Here is a 24,007-nt window from a genome sequence, read left to right as displayed (position 1 = left end):
GGAAATTCTACCACCTCTCTGGGTAACCTGTTCCAGTGTTTTACTATCCTCCTACTGACAAAGATTTTCCTAATAGCTAACCTAAACTTCCCTTACTGCAACTTGAAGCCATTGCTCCTTGTTTATTTGCCACTACTGAGAATACTGAGAATAGTCTAGCTCCCTTCTCTTTAGAACCACCCTTCAAGTAGTTGAAAGTTGCTATTAAATCTCTCTTTAGTCTTTTCTTCCCCAGACTTAATAAGCCCCATTCCCTTAGCCTCTCCTCATAAGTCATATGCCCCAGCCCCCTAATCATTTTCATTGCACTCCACTGGACTCTCTTCAATTTGTCTACACCTTTTCTATAGTGGGGGGCCCAAATCTGAACACAGTACACCAGATGTGGCCACACCAGTCCTGAATAGAGGGGAATAATCACTTCCCTTGATCTGTTGGCAACACTCTTACTAAAGCAGTCCAGTATGCCATTAGCCTGCTTGGCAACAAGAGCACACTATTGACTCATATTTGATTTACTATCTACTATTTACTATCTACTGTAACCCCCAAGTCCTTTTCTGAAGAGCTGCTGCCCAGCTCATGAACCTCATGAGATTCCTTTTAGTCCAATCCCCCAATTTGTCTAGGTGTCTCTGAATCCTAGCCCTACCTTCCAGTGTATCTGCTACTCCACCCACCTTGGTGTCATGTGCAAACTTGCTGAGGGTGCACTCCATTCCACCTTCCAGGTCATTGATTAAAATATAGTGATAGTGTGTCCTCAGTCCTATAGTCATTATAATTAAATGTACATCTCTTATTTAGATTTATAAAACAAAAATCTAGCCCCCTTGAACATTTTGACAGTGTCTCCAATACTTCACTGTCAGTCATGTCTATATCTGAGTTAAAGTTTTTAGCTAGGGCTAAAACCAGCCATCTGCAGGGCTGTGAAACATAAGAAAGATATTACCTGGAATGGCTAACAGACATCAACACTACAAAAGAAAGGATAGTTTGAATAGTAGAACATCAAGACCCCTAAAAAGGAGGAGGATTGTTAACAAGGAGTGGAGAGAAATTAATACAAACTGGGGAGACAATGAGCCATTAATGAGCTCTCATCACTGCCTGAATAGCAGTGCTGCTGCCCCTCCCAGGCATTCGATTTTAAGGTGGAGCAGGAATCAAAATGGAGGGGTTGTACAACTACACCACTGCACCTACCCCCCTTACCCCCCATTTTCACCCTTGAAATTGCCACAGAAGGTAAAATGTTCCTCATCACACAGCTTCGTCAATTTTGTGAACTTATGCTCTGTTTTAAAACTTAGTTCAACTCATCACTTACGAAACACTTTGTATTTTAAAACAAACTGATTCTAAAGCTCTTCAGATGAGGAAAGTAACTTTTGATCTTTTGACAGAACTGTAGGTTTTTTCTGTGGCCCATCTCACCACTTTTTGAACCTCGTGTTCATTAATGTATTTCCCCTCATAACTTGCCTGTAAGGTAAGAAAGGAATAACTGTTAATTAAGTGAGTAACGGATTGAGCTGGCATATGGGAAAGGCAGCACTGTTACAAGACTTTTTTCGGTCGTGACTGATCCATTTGAGGTATGCAGTTAATAGACAGCGTTTACTATAGTTTTAGGGATAGTTTAGACAAGGACATCCATGGGATGGTTTGCATAGGGATGATCCTGCTTTGAGTAGGGGCTTGGATTAGATGGCATCCTGAGGTCCCTTCCAGCCCTACTTTTCTACATTCTGTAATTCTGTGAGCATAATTGTCCTATGGGGGTTGGGGGTAGAATTAAAACCAACACTGAATCTACCCAATTTCATTGTTTGTACTTCTTCTTTAATGGCAGACTGTTTCTATATTGAGCCCATGATGCCTTTGGAAAACAGAACAGTGGGAAAGCATGATTTCAATTTCACTCTGGACTTTCATAGGTGAGGGGGCAATACTTGGTTCCTGCACTTGTGTACAATATTATTACTGTGAAAAGCTAATACAAAATTGCCTTCCAGACTTGTAACAGTGCAGCTTATGTTTAATCTGAAGGCAATCAATCTCCAGACGGTTCGTCACCATGAACTCCCAGACTGTTATGATTTTACTTTGACTGTAAGTATAAGCTTAGATGTGCCTTTATTTACCATTGTAAGAAATAATTGTTATTGATTATTGTAAGTGAAGTGCAGACCCTAAGGAAAAAAAATTGTAAAGAACATCAGGGACCAGAAATCAGCTGTCATTTGATGTGTGGCTTGGTTATAGGGTCTATAAATATATGGTGGTGGTGGTGGAAGCCACTAGTCACTTACCTTTGCTGGGTCATCACAGAGAACAACAAAACAAACTGATTCACAGCTTTTCAGTATACTTCAAGGATTTAACCTTCTCCTTTTTGGAACAGTTCTGTGCTGATCAGATCGGAGTGGGACTTTAAATGACTGTCACTATTCTTACTCTAACAGACAGAATTGGGAAAATAAGTGATTCATAAGATTTTTACCTTTTTATTAATCAGTCTTCAAGCTGATATATGAATATTTTATATCATCTTAGATGTATTTCCAAAGCTTCATAATTTCCCTCGGTAGATAGAAGTATTTTCCAAATATACTATGACTGATTAGTGGTGTAAAATAGATAAATATTTATTAACTTTGTATGCATACTTGTAACTGTACAAACTTTTTCTCTACCCTTAACAGATACTGTTTGACAATAAAGCTCATAGTGGAAGAATCAAAATAAGCCTAGACAATGATATTGCCATTAGGGAATGTAAAGACTGGCATGTTTCTGGATCAAGTAAGTAGTTGAAACATTTCCAGATGACTCTGAACTGAGTTGTATTTCATTTTTTTCTCTCTGTCCCCTTTCCAACCAAGATGAGGAATTTTAGATAAAGTGATGCTTTCAAATCAGATCTGTGATTTTATAAATAACCTTTAATTTTCAAAATTTAATCTTTTATTTAAAATGCTGGCGCACTAAACATTGTTTTAAAATTTGAGAACAGATGACCAGTGCCAAAACTGAATAGTCCTAGTGGAAAATAGGGCAAATTTTAAAATTCATTTATTCCTAGAACAAGTGAACAAAACTAAGGAAGCAGTCTTGCTTAATCTTGATTTAAAAAATTGGAATGGCTGGAATACTCTTAAAAGATTTAAAAAAATGGTGTATGAATGTGTATGGGAACATATCAGGGACTTAACTCAAAGGTGGGATAATAATATAGCTCTCACTAATGATATTTAGCAAATATCATAGATTTCATAGACATCAGGGCTGGAAGGGACCTCGGGAGATCATCGAGTCCAGCCCCCTGCCCAAAGGGCAGGAAGTCAGCTGGGGTCATAGGATCCCAGCAAGATAAGCATCCAATTTACTCTTGAAGGTGTTCAATGTAGGTGCTTGAACCACCTCCGCTGGCAGACTGTTCCAGACCTTGGGGGCTCGGACAGTAAAGAAATTCTTCCTTATGTCCAGCCTGAAATGGTCTTGCAGGAGTTTGTGACCGTTCGACCTCGTCATCCCTTGGGGCGCTCTGGTGAACAAACGTTCCCCCAGATCCTGGTGGTCACCCCTGATAAACTTATAGGTGGCCATCAGATCACCCCTGAGCCTACGCTTTTCCAGGCTAAAGAGTCCCATGTCTCTCAGCCTGTCATCATAAGATCTGTTTTCCTGACCTCTGATAATGCGCGTGGCTCTCCTCTGGACTCTCTCAAGCTTCTCCACATCCTTTTTGAATTGTGGAGCCCAAAACTGGACACGGTACTCCAGCTGGGGCTTATATGGTAAACTTCCTCTGTCTTGTTATTAAGCATGTGGCAGTGAGGTGCTATTGCAACTTAATTCAAAAACTAGAATTTACTAGAGTTGATAAATATTCTTGTTTGAGACCTGAAGCTTTCCACAGTGTACTGTTTTGTTTATTCCCTTGCCATTAAACAGAATGGTTTGAATAATATCCAGGATCTGAATGTTTTTGTTTTTTCCTCTTGTCATTTTTCATTTTAAAATTTTGATTTTAAAGTCTTTGGCAAAATGGAGGGATGGAGAGAAAGGTGAAAGGAAACAAATACCAATCCTTTCCTAGTAAAGTGAAGTCCATGGAAGATGAGCAAAAAAAATCTGCTAAAATTAAAGGGGTTTGTGTGAGGGCTGCTGCTTGCTTTGCTCTAACTGCACACTAGATGGCATGCTAGCTCTAAATAGCTAGGTCTTGTGCACATACAAAAAGTTGATTGACATCACCTATGTGATGTTGATAACCTAAATGTTCATATATGTTAATTTTTGTTATAATGGACACTAACCATAACTTAGACACAACTCTACTGGGCAGCCTGTAAATAGATCTCAAATTGAAGGCAAATTATACTAGCCATTTCTTAACGGTTGTAAATTTGTATCCTGTTGGATTAAGGTGCAAAATTTGCTGTACTCTTTTTTGTGTATGCAACATAGTTATTTTTGGGCTGGTCTAGTAAGGACCCTTGTGAGGTTCCCTGTTTTGAAGGTCTAAATAGTTTGTCTCTTTTCAAAACTATTGTGATTAACCAGATACAGAGTCCCTTGTCTAAGAAGCCCTTCAAGCATAGATCCAATTATTAATAGGTTACTTTTTTGTGCAGTGGGGGGAGGTATGAGTAAAATTAGTCTGATTTCTTAGTACTGGAATTTTAACACCATTTGTTCCAATTCTTAATTTAGACATGTGGTTTATAGAAAAGCTGTAGAATATAATGTATTCAATTAATCCTCTAAGTAGCAAATATAGCTCTGATGCAAAATTTGACTTGTTTAAATCAGTTGAGTCTAAATATGCATTTTTTAAGGCAATATTGGTGACAAAATCATGCCCACTATGATTTATAATGCTTGGCTGTTTTTGTGGAGTTGTTCAAGCAACCACCTGCATTGCTCTGGGAGGGAAAGCTAGTAGCTGAACTATTGAAATGGAACTGAACACATGCATTGAAAAATTCCTGTGACTTTTTTTTATTTAGAAAACCTCTGTTGTGCCTCAATTTTTGTAGCTCTAAAACAAGAAACAAATACTTCATGCTCTCGTGAGACATTGTAGTCACTCCAGCATTATACTGTAGGGTAGTATTGGTAATAAAGATCATACAAAAGGATATTGCAGACTATTTTAGCTTGTAAGCTTGGAAATGCTTTGCTTGGTGAGTGAATACAGGAAAGCTTCTAAATGAGAAATGCTACTCACAGCTGAGCAGCAGCATTGAGTAGCTTGTTATAGTAATGCCTGTAATTCCAGAGATATGCTAATCTCCCTCTAAGCTTTAATGGAGAAAATGTTGAGAAGTTCTAGAGAAAACTAAATTTGATTTAACTACATGCTCTAGACAGAAAGGAAAAAAAAATTACAGTTATGCAGAGTTTAACATGTTTTGGCTTGCTTTTTTCCCTCCCCAGTACAAAAGAACACTCATTACATGATGATATTTGATGCCTTTGTCATACTGACTTGTTTAGCTTCATTGATTCTCTGCAGTCGATCTGTCGCTAAGGGAATTCAGCTCCAAAGGGTGGGTACAGAACTTTCTCAGGAACACTTTCTAGTCTTTTAAACCTTAAAGTTTGATTGTAATCTCTCTCTTTCTTTTTTTCCTCCTCACATCTGCCCTTTTAGGAATTAGTGCACTTCTTCCTACATTATTATAAGAAAGAAGTCTCTTTTGCTGATCAAATGGAATTTGTCAATGGGTGGTATATCATGATTATTGTTAGTGATGTCTTAACTATTGTTGGATCAACTCTAAAGATGGAAATACAAGCTAAGGTAAGATTTTCACATAGCAGATAGACACAAATAGAGTTTGAAACTTCACCCCAGTTTGAAATGAGCATTTTGCAGGGCAAAACCCCCACAAATCTGCAGTGACCAGCTGTTTAGATTTCAGAAATCCAAATATGTATAGACAATTATATCTCTCTCCTCGTACTTAAGAAACTGACTTCAAAATTATTTTATAATCACTGTCTGCTCTACTCTGTTCCTTTCCATAGTCCCAGCTGTACTGAGGAATAAGGCCTTGGGTTTAGGAAGGCAATTTAAAATGTTCCACATGCCATTTTACAACTTCTACAAGTGTCTTGGGGAAGGGGGAAAGAAAGTCCCCCTCAAATACCACTTTCCTGCTATCTGATCTCCAGAAGTAAGGCATCAGCTAGGAGAGCCATCAGTGTCCAAGGCTAGGGACAGAAGTTGCACATAAATTAGTTTAAGTGATCAGAAACCGGTTTAAACCTGTAACAGAACAGAAGCTCAGTACACATAAACTGCTTTCAAAATGGCCAAAACCAGTTTGAGATGAACCTGGTTGAATGTAATACAGTATCAGACTTAACTGATTGAGCTCACACTGGTTTATGTAACTTCTGTCCCAGACTTGCACATCTCTGCTGGTTGCTCCAGTGCTGGGGGCATGGCCAGCCCCAGCAGTAGCTTGGAGTGAACTGGCTAGGGAGAAGGTTACATTCCCCCCTCCCTCCACTCCCATCTCACTGGCATGGACCCTAGCTGGGGTTTGCCGGGCACTTCCCCCCATCATTGTTGCAGTGGCAGGGCTGGGGCATGGCCAGAGGCCAGCCAGCATGGGCCCTGGGCAGAGAAGGCAGGGAGGGTGGTTATTTCCCTCTCTGCCCCAGGGGACTGCAGACAGTGGCAGCAAGCAGTGGGATAAGCTCCCTCCTGCCTCCTTTGCCAGATGCTGGAGGGAGTAGGGAATAACCACCCTTCCTGCCCCCTTGCCTAAGGGGACCTGTGAGCTGGCCTCTGGCCGTGCCCCCACCCCTGCTGCTGGAATGACAAGGAGGCAGGGCCTTGACAGGACAGCAGCCCCTGATCTAGTGTCTGGGAGCGTAAGCCTCTTCTCGGTGGTAGAGCCACAAGCAGAGGTCCAAGGTGCTGCAGACTGCATGGGGCAAGCGGTGGCACCAGGACTTGGAGGGGGCCATAATCCCCCTAGCACAGCTGCTGCTTCTCATCTGCGGCAGCTTTCCTTGCCCTGCCCCCACCTGCAGCGTGGGCCCCTGTTGGGAAGAGTTTCGTAGTCTGGGACACCATGACAGAGGCTGCTGCCCTTGTCAGGGTCACCCGCTCCCCTCACTGCTCCAGCAGCAGGGGTGAGGCCAGAGGCCAGCCAGAACAGCTCCCTTAGGCAGGGGGCAGGGATGGGGGTTATTTCCCCCTCCCTCTGGTGTCTGGCAAAGGGGGCAGGAGGGGACTTAGTCTGCTGCTCCCTCCCTGCAGGGAGCGAGTGGTGGCGGCAGCAGTTGGAGCGAGCAGACCCCTACTGTGGTCCTCCAGGGCAGAGCGGGGACTAAGGCCTAAGGAGACCACAGCTGGAGCAGCGAGGAGGGAGTGACACTGATTGGGGCTGCAGCCCCTTTCACGGTGTCCTGGAGCATAAGTCTCTTCTCGGTGGGGGGGCCATGCTGCGGGCAGGGGCAGGGAAAGCTGCTGCAGACAGGCGGCAGCATTAGGGAGGCTTGGGGGGCTATGGCCCCCCTTGAGCCCTGGTGCTGCCTCTTGCCCTGCACAATGCACAACAGCTCTGACCCCTGCTTGTGGCCTCCCTATCAGGAAGAGGCTCATGCTACCTGGTCACCAGGACAGGGGCTGTTGCGCCGTCAGAGCCCTGCCCACTCACCACTCCAGCAGCAGGGTCAGGGGCCTGGCCAGAGGCTGGCCGGCAGGGCCCCTTAGGTGAGGGGGCAGGGAGGGGAGTTATTCTCCCCTCCCTCTGGTGTCTGGCGGAGGGGGTAGGAGTGCATTTATCCTGCTGGCAAGGAGCTAGTGGTAGTGGCAGTGGCAGTGGTCAGGGCAGGTAGACCCTGCTGTGGTCTCCAGGGGGCAGTGGAGGTAGAGGGGGGGTATAACCCCATCCCTGCCCCCTCTTATTTAGGGGCCCTGCCAGCTGGTATTTGGCCATGCCCAGCCCCACCGCCGCAGCAGCAAGGGGGGAGCACCCCGTGGAACCGGGCTGGGATCCATGCTGGTGGGACAGGGAGGAGGAAACCCCTCCCTGGCCAGTTCACTCCAGGCTACTGCTGGGGCTGGTCATGTCCCCCCAGCCTAGCTTCCCTTCAACTAAGGACTGCTCTAGTGCCCCTGGCACCTGGCCTGAGCTACTGCAGGTATGTGGCTGTATTTCGTGAATGTCTATTCACTTGCAAATTGGTTCAATCTAGGCAGGTCAGACTCACCTGAAAAGATTGAATCAGTTCAGGCTCCAGCTTTCTGAATGTCTGTCCCTAGCCCAAGAATACTGGATAGACCACCACCATATGCTCCACAACAGCAATCCTTTACTTAAATCTTCTGCAGGTAAAGGTAACATTGTCCCAGATGTGTGCAGTCTGTCCTAACTAGTTTTTACTGTATAATGTGCAACCACTCAAGCCTCTCAAAATAACTCTAGCCATTATTTATTTAATTTATAATCCTTCTTTTGATCTTATATGCCAAACCTGGAGTTGATGCTCAATTTCAAAAAATATAATCTCTTTCAAAAAAAAAAAAAAAAAGGAACGGTCCTGAAGGATGCATTGATTCACGGGCAGCAAGAGTTGGCCAACAAAGAAATACGAGAATATCCTCAAATATACTCAGTGGCACTTTCCTTTAGAATTTGAACAGATGAGCTTTTATAACAGGGTTGGGCAATTATTTTGGCTGGTGCGCCACTTAAGTTTTGGCTAGTTGTCGAGGACTGCACAGACACACTCTTCCAGAAGATATCATTTTTAACAAATTGTGGATTAAAAAACAAATTGTATACTAAAAGTCAAACATCTATTCTAACATATTTTAATTTTATTCAAAAAATGTCCTAATTTATGTGTTTGAGTGGCATTATATAGAGACAGTTGCATAACAGCTCAAGATAGTCTTATGCTAATATATTGTGTGTGTCAGTAGGGGGAGGGGAGCACTTGTGTATGGTACATGTGAGAGGTTTGGGGTGGGTGTGGGGGTGCTGCCAGTGTGCTAGGTCCCAGGAGCCAGGTGGGAGTGGGGGAAAGGAGGGGAGGGATGGGGCATGTGCAGCAGAGCTCACCTGGGTGGTGTGGTGCAGGTGTGATCACCCTCTCCCTTGCCCCCCCAGCTCATGGCTGCCCCCATGGTGCTCCCCATGGAGCCAAGCCTTACCTGCTCCTGCCTAGGGTAGTCCGTGCTGTGTGCCCGACAATAGCCCTAGCCAGTGTGCATAGCTTCTCAGCGGGGCTCTTCCTGGTATGGCTGCAGCCACCTGGGTAGTGCTTGGCTTCTTCTGCCTCAAGTGGCAGCTTCTTCTACTACTCCTGCTGTGCTTCTCTGGGCAAGGGGGAAACTGCAGCCAGGTGCCTCCTGCCCCAGTGCGCAGGGCTCCCAGCTGCCTTCCACCCACTGGCTGCTCATTGCGCTGGACAGACAAAGCGGGTGGGAGGTGGCTGGGAGCTGGAGCCCTGCACATGGGGCAGAAGCCACCAAGCTGGAGCTTCCCTCTGGCCTGGCTGAGCATGTGGGGCATCTATACGTGTGCCCTGGGGTGCAGGGGGGGCTGGCGCTTTAATTAAAGTAGCTTACAGAGCCACTCTAAAGCACCCGCAGAGTCGTATGTATTCAGCATCCTGCACTTCAAAATGGCAGCAGGGGCTATTTAACTAAGCTTGTTTCATGAGCTTTAGTTAAATCACCCTGCTGCCATTTTGAAATGTGTGAATGCTGAATACATGTGATGCAGAAGCTGCTAGAGCATGCTAATTAGCACGCTCCAGCAGACTTGCAGCAGACTTGATTATTTGCAAGGCAGACCATACGAGGAAAGGCAGAGGGACTTGGAGTTCTTCAGCCTAAAAAATAAAAGGCTGAGAGAGGACTTGGTAGCAGCTTACCACTACATCAGGGGAATACATCAAGGGTTCAGTGAACAACGGTTCACGAGGGCATCCTTGGGGAAAACCAGAAGTAATGGCCACAAACTCCTGGAAGACTGCTTCAGGCTCGACTCTAGGAAACAATTCTTCACAGTTAGGGTGTCCAGAGTGTGGAATAAACTGCTCCCAGAGGTGGTGGCATCACCTACCCTGGAAATCTTCAGGAGGAGACTGGACGGTCATCTTGCTGGGTTCACCTGATCCCAGTTGTTTTTTCTGCCCAGTGCAGTGGGGCTGGACCCAATGATCTTGTGAGCCTCCAAATCTTTGAATCTGTGTCCCCATGCATACCTTCACTTCCCCACACTGCCTGCTGCCCAGAGTGGTGCAGTAGTAGGAGGCGGAGCCAATGGAAGCAGGGGGAGCCAAGCAGTAGGCCTGTGCGAGTAGGCAGGTATTTGATCCAGCTTCGGATCCAGCCACTTCGGATGTCAGCAATCCGATCCGGAGCTGTAGATTGGTTTGCCGCTTCGATCTGGCCAAAGCAGCTCCGAAGTTTTGGAGCTGCCTCAGAGATCCAGCCATGGGGTATAATGGGGGATCAATGAAATATCTATAACTTCGTTGTTTTGTCTCTGATTTGGATGAAACCTGTAGGGTTGGTAGCCTCTGCTGAGAGCATAAAGCCTGCCAAGTTTCAAGAGGATAGGTGCAGGGATTTGGGGAAAACTGCACCTCAAGCTGCTGACAGGCAAAACTCACGACACAGATGGCCCTGTGTGTGTTAAGGTGCAGCGGGCTGAAAACTGCAGGGGTGGTGGCCCCTGCTAAGGCCACAAAGCCTGCCAGCTTTGTGTGCATCTCGCTGGGGGAGTCTGTCTTCTGGGGCCGTGCACCAGCTGGTGACAGGCAAAACTCATGATGTGAGTGGGTGACACTGTGGTGCACCCTTCCTGGCGCTAGGGCTTCTGCACAACACAGCAGTGTGCCCCAGTAAGGCTTCCTTCTCCCCTACAGCCTCATGTCTGGTCCACCACTTTGTGACAACAGGTAAAATATCTTAGTTGGCTCAACACCGGTAGCAGCAGCAGCAGCATCAAAGGTACCCAAACAGAACTGTCACAGAGCCTTTCTTTTTATAAAGGAATTGACAGCAAAAGTAAAGATGTTGTGTTGTGCTGGACATATGATGTTACTCATGGTGTGCGATGGCTTATCTTGCGTTTTTATGTCTATATGTGTATTATGGAAAAAAAGGAGTACTTAAAAATGTATCTTTGGAAGCTTTAGGGTTGAAAAACTCTTTGTGAGGCTGAGGAAGTACCTGCAGTTGGTCCTGGATTGAATTATTAGTAAAGAAGCCAGAGGCTGGCCTGGCCCGCAATGCAGGCAAGGAAGCCAGTCAGTGAAAATGGAAATGGAGGCATCAGGGGGTGAGGTACAGGCTGTGGGGGGGTGGGTAGGGGGGAAGGGGGATGTAGCGGCACAGGTGAAAGTGCAGAGGTGCCTGGGGTGTCAGATGTCCGGACGGTCGCAGTGTGCCAGAACTCCACTGTGTATATTGAGTCCATGAGTTTCTGTACCTACTACATAGGAGGCTGATGAAGTGCAGTTCATAGTCCCAGCTCTGAAAAGTGGTTTGTACATGCAAACAAGCACCTAACCTCATCACCAGAACTGAAGCCAACTTCCTACAGCTCAAAACACAAAACCTGCCAACTATCTCCAGTACCCCCACAAATTGCACACCAGAATCTACCAAAGACAACAAAACCCAACCACCTGTGGGGGCACATTCCTCACCAAAAAACCACTCTGCCTCCAGTCTCTCAGGCCTGATCCTGAGAGGGAACAAATTACAATGCAAACCACTGTTCAGAGGTGGGCCTATGAACTGCACTTCATCAGCCTCCTAGATAGTAGGTACAGATACTCATGGACTCAATATAGATTAGACAGTGGAGTTCTGGTGCACTGTGACCTGCCAGACATCTAATACCCCAGGCACCTCTGCACTTTTACGTGTGCTGCTACATCCTCCTTTCCCCGCTAGCCCCCACTCCAGTCTGTCCCTCCCACCCTGACACCTCCATTTTCATTTTACCAGCTGGCTTTCTTGCCTGCATTGCAGGCCAGACCCGCCTCTGGCTTCTTTACTATTCCTTCCATCCAAGATCAACTGCAGGTACTTCCTCAGCCTGACAAAGGGGTTTTCAACCCTAAAGCTGCCAACCCGGGCAGCTAAGCTGAGCTCACTGGGAGCCTTACAACTGCACTACAACCAGCACGTGTCAGGCCTGTCAAAGGCATGACAGGTCTGGGTGTTCCCCAGCCAGGACTTTGTGTGTGTTAGCTGGAGGTTATGGCATCTCCTACCTGCCTTTCACCAGGGGATTGTTGGTCCTGACATTTACAGGGCTGCTGCACCACCAGCAGTCCCACCAGGCCTCCCTACCCTGGCAGGGTGCAGTTTTAGTGGTCATGCCCAGGACATGGGGTTTCCTCCTTCCCTGTAGCCCCAGTCCCATACCTCCAAGTTCATCCTGGCAGGGGAATGAGCTCAGCAGGGACATGTTCTTCCCCTGCTGGCTGGTGATACAGTTAGTGCCCCCTCCAGCTGACAGTGCGGCATTATTCGGCTCTGAAAAAACTCAAAAAAGGAAACTGGTGCAGATGGAGTGAGGAGGGTGGTACTCAGTTCGTCTGCAGGTGGAGCTTGGGGAACCGCAGAAGTGGGAGGTTCACCTTTAGAAACACCAGCTACTTCACCAAAGCAAGATGCAAGCAGGTGCAGTGAGGTGTCACTACATGCCCAGCATTCCCTCTCACTTGGAACACGGGTTGGTGGACAGGACAGGTGTTGCTGGGAAACTGTGGCCAGATCCTGCCACATCTGGCTGCGGTTTGCCCAGTAGGCCAAGGGTTCACAGTCCAGTGGCTCCACATCCTCAGCGAGATAAGCCACTGAAGCCTTGGTGCTACCTGCCCGAGGCTGGGGTCTGGTACGTTTGGACCACAGCATTGAAGCTATGCCCATGGCCCACATTGGCAGTGGCTGGCCTGGAGGAGACTGGCTGGTGCTGGTGCTGGTGCTGGGAGTGCTGGCATGGGAAAGTGGATCCCCCTCTTCCACATCCCCTCGCCTCTGCGCTTTGGCCTCCCTGACTTTGTTGATCAGCACCTGTGTCCAGTGATCGAGGGTTTTGGGGCTGCCAGTGCACATGCTTCCCTTCACCGACAGGTTGCACATGCGGACCGTACTGGACCACAAGAGATGTTTTATTTTCTTATTTAATTTACTATGGGAGATAAGCTCAGCTTAGCTTTAAAAAATAAATTTAAAAAACCCAAGAAAAAACAAAACCCAAAGAGATCCATTGGTCATGTTCTGGCAAAATCCAGGTTGAAGAACAAGGCTAGAGTGAAATCTTACGAGTATCCAAGCACAAGTAAAATGAGGATGGTGAGGCCTTAACTGTTTCTAAGATCTGCATATAAAATTCAGTCAGTTTACAAGTAGAGGCAACTTCTCATTGTAAGCCTTGCAGATCAGGTCTGAGATCTAAATCTCTCCCTTATTGCACGTCAGTTTGAAAGTTCTGCCAGCCACATAATTCTATGCTACCTTTTATGTTAAATTTGTGCAAACGTAACAGTGCAAGTTAATAAACGAAGCTGACGCACAAAAAGAATGCAGTATCACCCACTTGAATTATTTTTATTCCTGACATACCTGCTACAAAAGCAATAACATCTTGTCAGCAAGTGAGCGGATATGATCTTTGACCGGAAAAAAATTAGTGCCAGTTTTGCATGGTTTCTTTAGCTCTGCAGTTAAAGGAGAAATGGGTTAGTAAATGCATTGCCTTCAATGAATATAGGGCAACTTACAGGTATTACTATAATGGAAAAACTAGCGAAGCACAAATTAATGAAGCTCTGTGATAATAAGCAACTAAACTTGGATATCTTTTTTCTTGGTGACTTCCTGGAACTCTGGTAATCTCTCAGCATTACTTGTTTGTTAGACTTGGTTTCTCTTGTTATGCATTTGTTTTTACTTATAGCAATACAGGACTGGAAAAACCATCTGCATTCCCTGATATTGCAGTCACTACATGTCCTTTTCATAAGGTGATCAAGTTCCATCTTTGTTTTCCTATATTACCCAGTATTGGAAGGTTGTTTGAGAACCTCACTGTTCTAAAGCTGAACTTCTGGTTTAAATATGTTTGCAACCAGTTCATACACGGTGCTTGCCCAAACATTGTCCTTTACCTTAAATAGATAGTCTCCTTCCCTGCTGCTTGGTGAGCAATCAGCCTTTGTTTTGCTAGGCAGTAAAGCTAAGCTTTTCTTGCGTTCTCTTGCAAGACAAGCTCTCCATTCCCTTGGTCTTTCCTACTAGCTTTATCTGCACCTGTGTGTTTCCTATCATCTCTTAAACATGGGTGATCATAAATGACCATGTTTCTAAAACAGGTCCGTACAGTGCCTTATATAATGACATTAATACTTTTTTCTCTGAACCAAAAATGCTCCTCCTGGTATAGCCTATGATTGTATTTGCCACATTCGTTACTGCCTCAGTCATCCTGTGATCATCTTATGCATCCAAATCTCTTTTTCTCTCTCTTCTAACTGGTGAGACCCCTGCTTTCAGCAGAAATTCTTCTTTCCCATATGCTGTTCTTGGACTTTGTACTATTACTAAATTAGTACTGTTTTTGTATTTTTCCAGTTCTCAATCATCCATTATTTTGTGTAAGATATTAGAGTAATCTAAACAACAAACTCCAGCTTTGTCATTTATTCACAGATTTCATTAGCACATTTTTGTTTCGTCTAAGTCATGACTGAAAATATTTAAACTTTTGTCTCTGAGCTGATTCTTGAACACCATTGGCAATCTTTACCTTTTAAAAACTACCTATAGCTGTCTTTTTTTTTTTCCTTTAGCTATTCCTTAAACCACCTTTAAAATGTTTGCATATAATCTGTATCTCCTGAAGTTTAACTAAAAAAATATGTAATTCTTTATCAAATGCTTTACAGATATTCAATCTGTTTTGAATCTACTGCATTTCCATTGCCTAAAAAAGTCAGTTATTCACCAGAGAGAGAGAGATTATGCTAGACTAATATATGGATGATTGCCAGGGATCCTGGCTTTTCTGTTTCAAAAATCACAAATTCTCTAATTTAAAAACCCTAAAATCTGTGATTGAAATGAAGTGCCTCTAATGTGTATGGGTATCAATTGAACACAATGTTTTATTGATATATTTACTATTTTAAAGCAATTTGGAAGCTTACAAATGCCTCCTGTCACTATAGGCCAATCATTCCCAAGCCACAGCCCCCAATCCCTGCTTTTGCCCTCAACCCCCCTGCTGGAGGAGGGCCCCAGCTGCCAGGGATATGTGGCCAGGGGCCCCAGCTGCCACCTGTGGGAAGCAGGAGCTGCTGTAGCGGTGTGGAGTATGGAGCCTTGCTCCTCTGCCCCCATGGATGGCATGGCCAGGGGAGAGCCTGTTGGTGGTGGGTGGGGGCAGCAGGCGGATTCCCTGTTGCAGGCTTGGGCTCCCTGCCCTGCTGCCCTCCCCCTGGGGCCTCCACGGCCTAGCAGGTGGGACCCGGTGTGGCAGGGCAGAGTGGGGCTGGGCAGGGAAGCTCATTGCCACCGCTGGGAGCTCTGTGCCACCATGGTGAGGCAAACCATGACTGCCCAGCTGCAGTGGGGGCACAGCTCCACGCCACCACCCCTGCTGCTGCCAGATGGACAGGGGTCACCTTGCCATAGGCGATGCATAGGGGGTGCACATGTGCCCCCTGAGAGTGCTGGCACCCCCCCAAGCATGAGCGCTCTCGACTCAGGTAATGGGCAGAGGGGGCGGGCTGAGCGCTGTGTCTGGCTGTGGGGGGACCCCTCCTGCGGTCGGTGACCAGTCATAGGGGGAACCCTCCCACAGCCAACACTGCTGTGTTGTCTGGAACCAACTTCCAAGAGAAGTGGTGCTGGCTCCTACCCTGGGGGTCTTTAAGAGGAGGATGGATGTACATCTTGCTGGGGTCGTTTGACCCCAGTACTCTTTCCTGCCATGGCAGGGGGTTGGACTAGATGATCTACTCAGGTCCCTTCCGACCCTAGAAACTATGAAACTGCTGTGGCCGCCTGTGGATAGTTCCTGCTCGGCCCACCCTCACCACTGATGTCACTGTGGCCACCTGTGGGCAGTCGCCATGCTCCACCAGCCTCAGGAGGCATGCATCACCTATGCACCTCACCGTGGTGGTACGGGGCTCGCAGCAGAAGGAGCTTTGCCACCCGGCCCCACTTTGTCCTGCCATGCTGGATCCCGCCTGCTGGGCTGCAGGGCCCCAAGGGGAAGGCAGCAGGGCAGGGTGCCTGAGCCTGCAGCAGGCAGCCTGCCCCTGCCCCCCATGTACAAATCAGGGGGGCATGTGCCCCCACTGCCCCTCCTGGGAGTGCATGCAGGGAGCCACCCTCCCTGACCCCATGGGCAAGTTGCCTGCAGCCCTGTCCTGCTCCAGACCCACCTGCAGGAGGTGCTGTCTAGGCTGCCTGGTGGCTATGTGTGCATGTACACGTGCACAAGGCTTCCTCTGCCTGACCACCCTCCTCCCATACCCCCCAGCCCCTTGTAGGCTGAAACTCTCCCAGGCTGCAGAGAGCTTTGCAAAAGTGGAAAATCCATGCATTTCTCCCTTAAGATGAAAAATCCATGTTTTTCTCAGTTAAAAAGGAAAATCTGTTTGGGGGGGTTGTTTTGTTTTTTTTCCTGTTTTTCCATGGGAAATGGAAAACCTGGATCCCTGATGATGGCCCATATTGCATGTTAGCCTACTTACATCTATGTTTTAAATTATTTCATTTTTCAAGCTTTTGTTCCAAATCCTTGTGTGCTATTAGGCTAGAGCCTAGTAGGCCTCTACTTGTTGGGATCATTTTTATTCCTTATTCAATAAAGCATTATGTTAGCTATTTTCCAGTCAGCCAGAACTTTCCCCACCCCCAATTTTGTTTTTTATTACAAAACTGCTACTGGACCAATAGTCTTATGTGCAGGGTTCAGAGAGCCTATATGGGCACCTAGCTTGAGTGCAGTAAGCTCTTGAGAGTTTTGCTTCTCCAACAGATGTGGTCTTGTTCTCATTAAATATCCCTTTTCTACCTTAGATTCTATATCATTGCTTTTCTGGAAACCAAGCAAAACATTCACTTTACATTTGGGCCCTGTCTTGATTTTATTTTTAATTTTGACTGTCCTCACTCCATAGTAGACCTACACCATTGGTCTCCAACCTTTTTAAGTAGGAGATTACCTGTGGCATTTAAAAGCAACCCAAGATTCACCGCTGCCACCCGCCACCACTGCCCAGCATAAGTCTGTGAGGAGGGAAGTGGGGGGCAGATCGAGGCAGAGGGAGAAAAAATTATTTAGGGCCACACCTCCCCAGCAGACAAGTCCCACCCGACCAGGGCCCCATCCAACTTACCCATGTTCCTGCCTCTGCAGCACTGTCCCTCATCGTGGGGGCCTCGATCTAGCCCCCGCCCCTTCCCTCCCCTACAGACTGACCTGCTGGGCTGGGGCATGCATGTGCATGCACGCGGGGACTCAGCCCCCTCACCCCAGCCTTGAATCGACTCCAAGAGCTTTGGAGGTCTACTGCAAGAAGCTCCAAGATCTACCGGTAGATTGAGATCTGCTGGTTGGTGACCACTGACCTACTCCTCCTTTGTCTCCATCTGTATTCACATTGCTGAAGAGTCTTTTTGATGTGTAAATTTTCTTTCTATGGTTTAACTCAGCTTTAACAGTTTTGGATGTAGATATATCAAGTTAGCAGTATCAAGTAGATGAAATTTACTCAAGGTTCTTTTTTTCCTTCTCCTGGCATTTAGCTTATGAAGCATAAGCTTTTAAGATTCCCCACACTAATCAAAACTGGCTTCCAATGAGAACCCTTTTTTCAGCTGATATTTGCAGTAGTGGCCTAACAGTGCAAGAGGAAAACTTTTTCTACCAAACAATGCAGGTTTAATAATTGGTTCTTTTCTGTTTTTATTAGAGTCTGACAAGTTATGATGTCTGCAGCATACTTCTTGGAACATCTACCATGCTTGTGTGGCTTGGAGTCATTCGTTACCTAGGTTTCTTTCAGAAGTATAATGTAAGGATCTCCTGGGATCTTCGTGCTGTTGGTATTTATTTTGTTTGTTGTTACCACATGGCTGTAACAAATGCCTGGGTGGATTCTAACTGTTAACATTGTTTTCTTCAGCTCCTTATTCTGACACTGCGTGCAGCATTGCCCAATGTCATTAGATTTTGCTGTTGTGCTGCTATGATCTATCTGGGCTATTGTTTCTGTGGATGGATTGTTCTGGGACCTTATCATGCTAAGGTAATGGAAAACATCTTTGAGAGAATGAGATGAACAACAGAATTCTAAATAAGAGTGTCAGATTATTTAGCACACCTCTGTGTGTAAAAATTCCAAGACTTTTTTATATAAGAAAACTGTATAAGACTTTGAAATACTGCTGTTATAAGCTGGGAGTTCATAAAGTGATATTTTGATCACTTTTCTGTCCTCCATTATGATAGTCCTGAGTCAGAGAAATGTGGTTCAACTGACAAGTAATCACATGCTTAGGCTTCCTATGCAGCATTCTGAGAAATAACTTGATATTGCACAAGACTGATTTTTAGACTCCACAAATCTAAACACAATTCTTATTCCTTTTAAACCGACACCTAAGTGAGCATGTCTGCTCTTCAGATATATCTGTAAACCCTAGCAAAACAACTAATCTTCTTTGTGTGTTGCCCAGGTGTATTCTACCAGTGTTACCACCACTGCATGCTGTCATACACAGGTCTGCACCCAGGTATATAAGGGGTGCCATATTCAGTGGCTGAACGTAAGGTAGCCATATTCAGTGGCTGTTCAGTCTATTTAAAACCAATAAACCTGTAAAGTATAGAATTACCAGATGAGAACTAATGTTCCCATGTTTTGGTTCCCCCTTTTTTCTAGTTCCGTTCTCTGAACATGGTATCAGAATGCCTCTTCTCACTGATAAATGGAGATGATATGTTTGCTACATTTGCAAGAATGCAACAGAAAAGTTACTTGGTTTGGTTATTTAGTCGGATCTACCTCTACTCTTTCATCAGCCTGTTCATCTATATGGTGCTAAGTCTCTTCATTGCACTGATTACAGATACATATGAAACAATTAAGGTAGGCACTGGGTTTTTTTGTTTTGTTTTTTTTTCCCCCTGCTCCCTTCACTTCCAAGCCAGAATAACAATGCCAGACTGTTGTAAATTGACATCACAAAACTCAGTAAGTGGTATTCTGGGTTTATTGTCTGAAACGAGGCATCTTGTACTATTTTTCAGATAAATAAAAATGCCTGCTATGTATTCCTATACACATACTAGTAATGTGCTTAGCACCAGATTAACTTGAAGTCCTGCTTACATGCAGATAATGATACAACTAGCAGTTGAAGTTGTAATATGAACACATCTTGAGCTTTTCCACCTAAACTATAATGCAGCTTTCAGGAGTGTTATTTTACGCCAGAAGTCACTTTGTCTATCCTAGCAATCTAGTCGAAACTTCTGATTAATTTTCAGCAGGATTTTAGGATTTATGGCAAGGTTACTGAGGCAGGTGAAACAATGTAAAGGCAACCCCCACTTAACGCTCAGTTTTTCGGGAATCAATTAAGAGTGCCAGGTGAAACCAAAAGTATTTTGCAATCCAAGATGGCAACTGCAGGTGGTTTTTAATGACCCAAAATGATGACTACGAGCATTGTAATGAAACTCGGTGAGTGCTAAGTGAAATTGAGTACTAATTTGGAATGAGCATTATAGTGACATAGCACTAAGCGAAAGAGTGTCAAGTGGGAGTTGCCTGTATTGTAATCTAGACCATAAACCCCAATCTATTTTTGTGTCCCAGATTCTACATTTACCTTGCACTACTCTACAGTGGCTACTGTATTTTAGCATGTCCGACCACTTCCTTGAAAGAATTGTGCTCCAAATTTGGGTGGGGACAGACTTTGAGTCAAAGTCTTTGACTTGAGTAAAAGTAAATAAACCACAAAGTTGATTTGTTGTCTGTTAGTGCAATTAAGAAAAAACTGACTGACTCTCTATAGCATTACCAGCAAGATGGCTTTCCAGAGACAGAACTTCACACATTTATGTCGCAGTGTAAAGACCTACCAAACTCTGGCAGGTACAGGTTAGAAGAGGAGAACCCTGTGTCTATCTTCTGTTGTTGTAAACGGTAGGTATCTGGCATGGTCTGCAGGCACTTCTAATAAATATGTAGCAATATAGCAATCTTACTGGAATGCTGAATACCAGAAATTCTTGCTTTAAGAAAAGAAACATTTGTGCTTGATACTTAAATGTGGTACTTTATTTTGAATAATCTCTTTCCAAGGAGAGAAAATGAGCTTAGAATTACTCTAACTTCTTATTGCGAGGTATCTTGACACATGCAAACTTAAGCTGTGCCTTTGTTGCCTAAATGATTGACAAAAATATCCATTTTCTCTGAATGGTTTAAGTAAAATCTTCATTGCCACATTGTTATAATGTGTTGTCCTAGTCAACTGGCTTATTTAGGAAACAGCCTTTTTCAGTAAGCTATACTACCCTAAGGCTGCCTATAGACATGCTGGTTCACATTCTAATTAGAATGCTCCAGCATCGCCTCACTGTCACATGTATTACGCCCCCCAACATTTTAAAATGGCCGCAGAGGCTCTTTAACTAAAGCTCATTAAATGAACTTTAATTAAAGTCCCCCCATGGCCATTTTAAAACACGGGAGGACTTCATACGCATGACAGTGAGCCATTTTAATTAGAGAGACTGTCGGAGAACTACTCTAATTAAACAGCACCTCCCCACCCCCAACCACGCGTATAGGCACAGTAAGGGCTTTTTTACACATGTAAGCACCACAGTCCCAGGTGCTTTGAAAAGTGGCTGGTACTGTGATGCTTATAGTTGTATAAGTGGCAAAATGCATGTCAGCACTGAGAAAAAGGTGGTGGCACACTTATGAACTAAAACACATCAGAGGTACTGTAGTTCACTGTGCTGTATGTACCGCTTTCAAAGGCAGCAGTGAGGCATGGAGAAGGCAGACTGCAGCTTGCAGCTGTTCCTGCCTGTGCCCCATGCAAAGATTTGGGGGCCATGGGTGCCCCTTGGCTGCCCAGTGAATTAGAACTTCTTCAGTCTGATTGCTGGAAGATGTAATGGGGAAAGGAACTGGGGTGGAAGTTTCTGTATAGAGCTTGTGGTGTCCCAGCTAGTTAAGGTTGCATCAAGGAACCCTTTTTAAATGCCAGTAACCTTGATGCTCATACAAAGGGCTTCCTAAAATGCCCTGCTCAGCTTCCCATGCAGAATTCATATGGTGCTACTATATTAAATAGTATACTGGGCTTGGTGGACCTATGGTCCAATGCAGTAAATAGTATTCCTCATGTTCTTAAGACTTGGAGTGAAAGTCTTTTGCTATGGATTTCACTGGAGTCAGGATATCCTACTTCAGAGCAGTTTAGTTTGTAAACGGCTGGGTTCTGCATGAGCCACAGGCTGTACCAATGGGGTCCGTATACTATGGGGGTTATACTAGCAGGAGCCATGCTGTCCCACCCCAGGCTGCAACCCGTGCATATGGATGGGTGCTCCTCCACCCAATTACACTGCATGTGAGCAGGCAGGAGTTCCTGTCCCCATGTAGTGTGGCACCCTGTCTTGCCTGCAGCTATGGGGTCTTCCTTAATGCCATGTGGCACAGAAGGTCCTGGCTGCCAGGTTGTGCCAAGTTGGGTTGGGGCTGGGTCAGGCAGCAGAAGCTTGGGGAGGAGGGGAAGTGCCAAGCCCCCAGCTGCTGTTATAACTGAAGCCATAGGGACAGCAGCAGTTGGGTGAGAACCTCATGTTAACCCCTCCCAGGCCACATGTGGCCCACAGGCTGCCAGTTAGACAGCTCCTTCCTACTTCATGGGATGTGTAGCTGCTCATAATGTAAGAGGGTACTTCAAAGTCCAGAAGGGGCTTCTGGGCACTTTCAAAATCGACTTCGCTAGGAAACAAACTCCAGATTCCCTGTTTCAAATGGTGGTCGCATATCTGCTAATGGTTTCTTGTTTCTACTAATAGTTTTATTCATGCACGTTAATTCATATAGCTTTGTATTTTGTAGCTCGTGTGTGTGATTTTTTTTTTTTTAAACCAATTATTTGTGTCCTTGGTTTTTCTCTAATGGCTAGACCAGTGATTCTCAACCTTTTTAGACTCAAGGTACCCTTAAAAATGCTAGCTCTTAGTTTTCACTTATTTTTACTCCAAAAAAATATAATAGAGCAATTTTTTTGTTGCAGAGATCTCAGAAAAACCACAACAGGTCAAAAATGTTTTTAATATTGTGACTACCTATGAGACATTGAAGTTTATAGTTTCATAGTTTCATAGTTTGTAGGGTCGGAAGGGAGCTGAGCAGATCATCTAGTCCGACCCCCTGCCATGGCAGGAAAGAGTACTGGAGACAAACGACCCCAGCAAGGTGTACATCTAACCTCCTCTTAAACACCCCCAGGGTAGGAGCCTGCACCACTTCTCTTGGAAGCTGGTTCCAGACCCTAGTCACCCTGACTGTGAAGTAGTGCCTCCTGATATCTAACCTGAACCTACCCTCTGCCAGCTTGTGACCGTTATTCCTGGTCACTCCTGGTGGTGCTCGGGGAAACAGTGACTTCCCCAATGCCTGCTGGTCCCCTCTGACTAGTTTATAACAGGCCACAAGATCCCCCCTCAGCCTTCTCTTTTGGAGGCTGAACAGGTTCAGGTCCCGCAGCCTGTCCTCATAGGGCCTGCCCTGTTGTCCCCTGATCATACGAGTGGCCCTCCTCTGGACCCTCTCCATGCCGTCGACATCCCTCTTGAATCATGTTTGCATAACTAACAGTGGTAACATTGACACCCTGCAGCACTCCTGAAAGGATCTCAAAGCACCTCAGGGTGCCATGGCACCCTTGTTGAAAATCATTAGCCAATAGGCTTGAGTCAGCTACTAGCTCTAAGCAATGGACTCAGTCCTTCAGTTCAAGTAAAAGGGGTTGCCTGACTTTGAAGGGAGAGATCCCCTGAAGCATTTTAGTAAGTGAACTTTATATCCACATGGTATTTTCATTCCTACTAGTACATTCCAAAATTTAAGATTAGAAAATGTTCCCATATGTCCCATTTTAGTTGCATCAAGTTAATGATTACTTTGATCTATGATCTAATAACCAGTTTCTCTTCCTTGAAGGTTGTAATGAAGATGTTTCTAAGAACATGGGACTATATTCTGAAGAATTTAAAACAGCACACTAACAACAAGAACTGGATAGGCAAAGTATCTGGAAAATTCCTGTACCTAAACTTGCTTTTAAAAATAGTGTAAACTTGTTGCAGAAGTTTAGGGAATCTCTGTCTAGTTTGGGGTTTTATTTTTCTCTAAGCTTCTTGTTCTAATAGTCTCCTAACAAACAGCAGAATGCTAGGGGCATTATGAAATTAGCTGCATTCAGTGATCTAGCTAGATTATCTCTTAGACAATGTTGTAGAAATGTTGGACAGTGACAGCTTCAAACACAACTGGGCCTTCACCAGTGCAGGCATTATCTCACTGTGAATGACCATCCATTGAATGAGTGACAGCAAAACCTATTGGTGCTTCACATTTTCTACTTACCTACAGTTAGTAAAAAGATCTACACAAATTTTAGTGGTTTTCAGTGTAACTTAATAGGTAAGCTGCATCTGAAGACTGTGTAATGCGTAAGCCTTTTAAATCTGGCTCCAGGCATAGATGAGCAGCCACTTGTACAAACAAATTATATTGCATTACACAACCAGCAGTCTTTTCTCAGAAAGGCCAGAGTATACAGTCAGGGAAATGGCAGGTCAGGGCTCAAGTCTGTTCACAGAGCTGAGTAGAGAAACCGCTTGCTGAAATTAAGCATGTGGCCTTTTAGTACTATGCT

The 24,007-nt window shown here is 45.1% G+C and overlaps 1 protein-coding gene across 1 annotated transcript in view; it reads left to right on the top strand.

Annotated features, from left to right (window-relative positions):
- The window catches only part of MCOLN3 (mucolipin TRP cation channel 3), a 33,645-nt gene extending 13,400 nt beyond the window's left edge, over positions 1-20,245 (top strand). The window contains exons 5-13 of the mRNA XM_090048170.1: positions 1,859-1,943; positions 2,022-2,118; positions 2,712-2,811; positions 5,452-5,564; positions 5,669-5,818; positions 17,998-18,099; positions 18,211-18,333; positions 18,970-19,176; positions 20,111-20,245. Coding sequence (XP_089904296.1) covers positions 1,859-1,943; positions 2,022-2,118; positions 2,712-2,811; positions 5,452-5,564; positions 5,669-5,818; positions 17,998-18,099; positions 18,211-18,333; positions 18,970-19,176; positions 20,111-20,245 — 1,112 coding nt within the window. The remainder of the gene's footprint in view (positions 1-1,858; positions 1,944-2,021; positions 2,119-2,711; positions 2,812-5,451; positions 5,565-5,668; positions 5,819-17,997; positions 18,100-18,210; positions 18,334-18,969; positions 19,177-20,110) is intronic.
- The last annotated feature ends 3,762 nt before the right edge of the window (positions 20,246-24,007 follow it).

This window comes from Crocodylus siamensis, chromosome 5, assembly GCF_052110815.1.
Source record: "Crocodylus siamensis isolate JL-2025a chromosome 5, ASM5211081v1, whole genome shotgun sequence".
Classification (NCBI taxonomy): domain Eukaryota; kingdom Metazoa; phylum Chordata; order Crocodylia; family Crocodylidae; genus Crocodylus; species Crocodylus siamensis.
Note: the sequence above shows the minus strand (reverse complement) of the source record. Positions and strands in the feature narration are given on the sequence as shown.